We start from the raw sequence: 6,666 nt of genomic DNA on the forward strand, positions 1-6,666 counted from the left end.
CCTTCTCTATAAATGGAAGCTTTCTTGAACCAAAACTTCATTTAATCGTTCCTCAACAGCCTTTTACTTTTTTCTTCTCTTCGTCCTCATCAAAAGCTATTTCCCATTTTTGAAGCCCATGGCCATAAGGTCACATGGCAGTGTTCTCATCAGTTATGCCATGGCCCTTTCCCAGAGCTTTTCCTTACTAAGTGGGATTGCACTGATTTGTTGTTGTTGTTGTTGGCCCGAAATAATGAGAGAGAAATCTCAAATTATCTTCGCATTAAAGGATATGCGGACTATGAACTTCTGCTCATCTCTCTTAACTACCCGGTACGGCTCTTCACTCCTTTTGTTTTCCGTGGAGTGAGGTGGTTCCATCTACTAACTTTTGCATCCCACACCGGTGCAACATTTCAAGAAGTGGCTCCCCAATAGTAGTGCTGGCAACACCTATACTCGCTAAATTTTTCACCAGCCACTTCTTCATCCTTTTCTACTTCTTCTTCATCTTTTTCTCCTTCTTCTTCATCGTTTTTTGTTTCTTCTTCATCCTTGAAGGTGCTGTTTGAAAGACCGAGATGAGGCACCCAAGGAAGTGGTTCTCGAAGATATTGCCCCCGAGGGTAGATTAAACCTTCAGCTGTATATATATATATATATATATATATATATATATATATATATATATATATATATTGCTTCTTTGTTTCTGTGTGAGGACCCTCCGTGGGCTTTTGTAATCGTCGTTTATTAATACAAAATGTTTCTTCAATTTGTCTCTGATTTGTGCTGAATTTCCCTTTGTTTATGTTTGTGAATAATCTGAGCAAATGACTTCACTGATTGGTCTGAATATCGGGCCCGGGCGTAGGTATTTGCTCGGTCCCTAATCGATTAATATGATATTCCTTGGAACCCTTTACTGTTCCTCGGACTTAGCCCGGATTGAATCGATGCAAACTTAGGCTGCCGAGGCTCTCGAATTCGGATTGAGTGAGAATAGGGCTTCGAATTTAGAGCGAATCTTAGCCTTGGTGATAGTCCTCGAGGGGAATTTGCACAAACGCCTGATAATAAAGATATCCCTAAGACTTTCATAGACAGTCCCCGAGGGAGAGTTAGTTCAAGCTCGGGCGGCCTAAAAAACTTGATTTGAACTTAGAGTGAAGATAGCCTTAAGGCTTTGTTGACAGACCCCAGGCGAAAATAGTTCTGAGGCTTTTCTAATAATTCTCGAGTGAGAACTGGCTCAGACTCGGGTAGCTCGAAGGCCAACGAATCGGGTGAATGACCCGTACTTGTAATAGCAGAAATCCTCGAGGTAGGGTGCCACCTCGAGGTCAGGCTTATATGAGTAGCCCTTTAGAGCTTATCTTCCGTTTTGACAGAGATCCTCGAGATCGGGCACAATCTTGAAGCTCTTAGTGATATTGATGGCTCCTTAGAGCCTATCTTCTTTTTGATAGAGGACCTCAAGATCGGGTACTATCTCGAGACTTGTAATGATATCAATGGCTCCTTAGAGCCTTCAGTCATGGAAACAGAAATTTTTGAGATTGGGTACCATCTCGAGGCTGGGTTGATGCAGGGGTATTTGATCCCCAAAACATCGTACGACAGCGTTAATTGTATGACATGGTTATAAAACGACTGAGGCGATCCCGTCGATACATCTTACCAAAGTGATAATGGCTTAGCCAGAATTTTTATTTAGCCTTTGAGGCAGGTGGGAAGTCACTGCTTGCTCTATATATAGGTTTGTCTTCCCTCCTTTGAGAATTCCGCTATTCTGAGTAGTTATCCTCCTTTATAGAATTCTTCTTTCCTGTGTTAGGTCCTTCACCATTTTAACTTTGAAGCCCTCGCCCAAATTCCCGCTCCAATTCTCTGATTTTACCACAGTTATGGTTGCTATGCCAGGATCCGTTCAGCAAGGAGAAGGAAGTTCCGCCTCTGGTTCCCGCCTGGTTGGTGGTGCGCCACCGGTGTCAGGCGAGCCAACCTCGGGACATTTTGTTTCGAGGGGGGAATTTTTGTCAGAAAAACCTCCCAATGTTTAGGGTCATTGGGAGTATGCCTCGAAGTTTATTTCTTTAATAGGAGAGAGGCACCTTGAGTCAGTGAGGAAAGATTGTGGATGGGGGGGAAAAGGTAGTACTGTAGGTACCTTCCCCGGAAGAGAGCATCATGGATCATGCCGAGGGGTTTTTGAATGTATACACGTACCCCTTTACACTGGGTCCTCTTGATAGGGTTGTGCTCGACTTCTGTCGAAAGTATCGGGCTACCTTGGCACATGTTCATCCATCATTTTAGAGAATAGTATTGATGATGAGATTCTTTGCGGAGGAAGCAGGGCTTGAGTTCACCCGTAGTCATCTCATCAGGCTGAACCGGCCTTTTCACCACTGAGGCCTGCTAACCCTACGATGCCGATCCAATAGGCCATTTATTACCGATGATGAAGAAGATGGGGGTCGGGGATGGATGAGCCGATTCGTCCGAGTACAAACTATCGACATTATCCCCGTCGAGGTTTTTCCCTTTCCTGAGGAATGGAATTTTACATGTAAGTGGTACACTTATGCCTTCATTGTTTTGCTTATGGCAGAGGCAGGCTCTGTAAATGTGCCTTTCTTTCCCTTTCTACAACGATTCCATGGATGTCATACGAGGTCCCCGACCTGACGGATTGGGCTCTGAAATTGGCGACCTGCTCGACTTATGATAAACGTAAGTGGCGAGACTTGTCTAAGGGTAGATGGGAGGCGAAACACAACGGTATATGCTATGTGATTTGCTCCTTTTTTGAAAGGCACTTTCTTTTTATGCGTACTAACTCCGTCATCGCAGGCATTGGGGATTTCTTTGAGGCAAGATCGTGCCCTCTCGGAAAGGGTGAAGGATCGTCAACTTCGGAGATGAGGAATAATAATAATAATAATAATAAGCGAAAAGGGACTTTGCAGGGCGATGACACTTATAGCAAGACGAGTCCAGCCCGGAGGCTCAGAGAGGATGTGTCAGCTGAGCCTGTAGCGCCCGAGATCTCTAGCTTTAGAAAAATGGTCCCTCCTCCGCTACCGTCTTCTTTTCTCGTTGAAGGTACCTCGAGGAATGAGGGTTCTCTGCCGCCGACGTCTTCTCCCGTCAAAGGTACTTCAAGGGATGTTCGAATCCAGAGGCTGCATATATCGAGCGACTGTATCCCAACCGGGAGCGTTCTAATGGGGTTGATAGAGCCAGACTAGTAGATGTATGCTCAACTTTTGAGAAAGCTCAGTGGCTCACTCTGTGGTGAGTTTTGGTCGATCGTATTGGTTTTATAGTTTTTGCAGTTTTTACTCTCTTATCGAGTTTCTCCTTCATAGGCTTTTAACAAGCTCAAGTCTGTGCTGCTTCATCGTGAGGCCACGCTACGAAAAGCCGTGGATAGAAAGAAATCCCTCAGGCTTCTTTGCGATGAGAGGGAAGACGAGTTGGCACACTTGCGGTATGAGGCGAGTCGAAGTCTTAACTACAAAAGCTACCCCGAGGAGCAGGTAATTTTTGTTCCAAGGGAGTGTTGTTTCTTCTTCTGTCCTCTGTGGCTAATATTTTGTTTACTTCAGTTGCATAAAAAGACGGAGGACCTGGAACGCCATTGGAGAGATGTTGGTCAAGCCAAGTGTGAGTGTGATGAGCTAATGGCTCGAGTGGACGCCCAGGTTGCGGCTAAGAAGGATGCTTTGGCCAAGGCTTCCACTCTCGAAGTACAACTCCGCAATGCTCGTGAGAACAGCTCAGTCCGAACGGACATGACTACAAGGCACGAGTCTGAGCTTCTGAAGATGAAGGCCGAAGTTACGGAGGCCCGGGCTGATGCCGAAGCGATCCAAATTAAGGCTGATAAGAAAGTGGCCATCTATTTGCAGGACACTACCGATGCTCGAGCTGAGCTGAGAAGGGCTCTCAACCGGGAGAGTAGAAGCGAAGAGTATGTTAGGTGTAAATCTCGAAGGGAAAACCTCGAGGAGATCCATGCAAAGGGCTTCGATATCTCAGAAGAGATAACGCAGGCAAAGACGGATGAATATGACGCTAAGTTCCTTTTGTCCGATGCCGAAAATAGCGAAAAAGAGGCTGACGGGCCATAGTCCCTAAGGGGGGACGTAAATTAGGCCTTTCTTTTCTGATTTTGTGTGTACTGCTTTTAAAGAACATTGTAAATGGAGCCTTGTGTTTTTTCACATATACGTATAAAAGGAAGCCTTGCGGTTTCATTTATCATGCACTTTATTTTTCTTCGATGTTTGTCAGTCATTGGCCAGATAAACTGGTCTTCATGTTAAAAGAACTCTTAGGTTTATAGTATGGCCCTGGGGCTCGTTGGGCTAGCACATAGTCTCTTACGCGTTTGGTTGGTACGACCTTTTAGTATAAGCCAATGTTTAAGCTCTTATGCTTTTGCTCTTAGGCATATTTAGTTAACTATTTTGGGTTGAGTCTCCGAGTCAGGTTTCGATTCGAGCTCATTGACCCTTAAGTTTTGGAATTTAAATCTAGCCCTTAGGCTCTTACGCGTTATGTCGTACGACCTCTCATATGAGTTGGCGGCAGTGGCTCTTACGCATTAGGTCGGTACAACCCTTTATATGGGTTGGCGGCAATGGCTCTTACGCATTGGGTCGGTACGACCCTTTATATGGGTTGGCGGTAGTGGATCTTATGCATTGGGTCAGTACGACCCTTTATATGGGCTGGCGGTAGTGGCTCTTACATATTGGGTCAGTACGACCTCTAATATAGGCTTTATTTTTCCCTCGTTAAGGACTTTCTGAAATTATGTTTGCCTGACTCTTCGATGGTTCGATAAAAACCTCGATTGTGATTTGTTATACGGCGATGAAAAAGCACCTCAAGAGGTTTTGCTCAGTGGCTGAGTGTTTTGAAGCCTATAATTTGGAGCTAATATAGTCGAAGCTCTTTTGCCTATGTCGAGGGTAGCATGTGTAACCGGTTCTTTTCGAAGTAATTGAAAACCTGTGATTTTATAGCGACGGTTGGGCGTCCCCAAGTCGCGTTAGTTTGGCCGAATCCTTATGTCCGTAGTCATTTATGTTCGGTCGTAGCCTTTTAGTTCCCGAATGAAGTAGTTTTGGCGTCTATATCGAGGGTATGCCTTTTTAGGGGTCTTACAAGTTCGAATATATAGCCTTAACTTTAAGGTCGGGATAATGCCTTTTTGTAAGGTCTTATAATTTTTACATGCCTTACTTGAGGTCTTATAGTTTTGGTTACTTGGCACAAGTATGGTTCATGCCTTGCTTGAGGTCTTACAGATATTGTTATTTGGTACAAGTATAGTTCATGCCTTGCTTGAGGTCTTACAAATATTGTTGTTGCCTTATATGGGTCTTACGAGACCGAGGTTGCCCACATGGGGTCTTATTGCTTTGGGTTTTTGATAAGTCGATGAGGTGGCGATTGGCGATAGTCCCCGAGACATTGAAAGTTTCTTAACGCCAGTCCCCGAGTGTTCGGGATGTTTTTGATTCTAGAGTTGTTGTTTTTTTGCAAACATGATGTTGCCTCATTGAGGGATTACGAGTTCCGATCTTCCGACCCAGAGGTCATACGGCTTCGAGTTTTTGACGCTAGTCCCCCAGTGGTCGGGACATTTTGCGCCTTGGAGCCGGTTTTGTAAACTTGATATTGCCTCGTTGAGAGCTTACGAGTTCTAAGCTTTCGACCGAGAGGTCATACGACTTCAAGTTTTTGACGCCAGTCCCCGAATGTTCCGGACATTTTTTGGCTTCTGGAGCCATTTTTGTAAACTTGATGTTGCCTGATTTAGGGCTTACAAGTTCCGAGCTTCCGACCCGAAGGTCATATGGTTTCGAGTTTTTGACGCCAGTCCCCGAGTGTTCGGGATGTTTTTGGCTTCTGGAGCCAATTTTGTAACCTTGATGTTGCCTCATTGAGGTCTTACAAGTTCGAATCTTCCAACTCGGAGGTCATACGACTTCGATTTTTTGTCGTCAGTCCCTGAGTGTTCGGGACGTTTTTGGCTCTGGAGCCATTTTTGTAAAAAATTGTGAACTTCTTTGAAACACGAAATGCTTTGATGGAGGGGAAAGTATTCTTTGATTACTTGGTACAAGTGTACATGTTTTTGATGTCAAGGGCTTGGTTATTCTATATGGACACGGTTCGTTCGACTGTTTGGCCTGGTACATCATTTTCCTATCGAGATCCCATTTAGCACATCTTAGCTTCTCCGAGGAGGTGACCTTCCGGGGGGATCCCCCCAGTATTCAAGGTTGATTGAAGGGAAGCCTTGAATACTTGTTGAGTCTTCCTTAGGTAGCATATGGATGTTGCCTCGTTAAAAACCTTGCCGGTAAAACCTTTCTTGGGATAAAAACCCAGTCGAAGGAAAATAGTGCAATGTATGCTTTTGGAACCTAAGGCCTTCGAGTTGAAAAGCGCTTCGACCGTTTTGATCGGATACCTGCACTCAAGTTAGTGTAAAATGTAACTAAAAAAACAGGGGAGATGATCATACCTTAGTGCTGACGGCGCTTCGGGCCTCGATATGTTTTAATCGTTTGTTCTGAGGATGCGGTATGGTCCTTTGCTTTGTTTAGTTGGGTGTAGCCGAGAATATAGCTTGTTATTGCTATTTTACTATTTTCTTAT

General features: G+C 44.6%; 1 protein-coding gene across 1 annotated transcript; it reads left to right on the top strand.

Annotated features, from left to right (window-relative positions):
* The first annotated feature begins 1,889 nt into the window (after window positions 1–1,889).
* LOC138879258 (uncharacterized) lies at window positions 1,890–4,121 on the top strand. The gene is made up of 4 exons (XM_070158862.1): window positions 1,890–1,952; window positions 3,091–3,141; window positions 3,357–3,527; window positions 3,597–4,121. The coding sequence occupies exons 1-4, from the start codon at window positions 1,890–1,892 to the stop codon at window positions 4,119–4,121; spliced, it is 810 nt and encodes a 269-aa protein (XP_070014963.1).
* Window positions 4,122–6,666: the final 2,545 nt, after the last annotated feature.

Source organism: Nicotiana sylvestris, chromosome 10 (assembly GCF_000393655.2).
Source record: "Nicotiana sylvestris chromosome 10, ASM39365v2, whole genome shotgun sequence".
Lineage (NCBI taxonomy): Eukaryota > Viridiplantae > Streptophyta > Magnoliopsida > Solanales > Solanaceae > Nicotiana > Nicotiana sylvestris.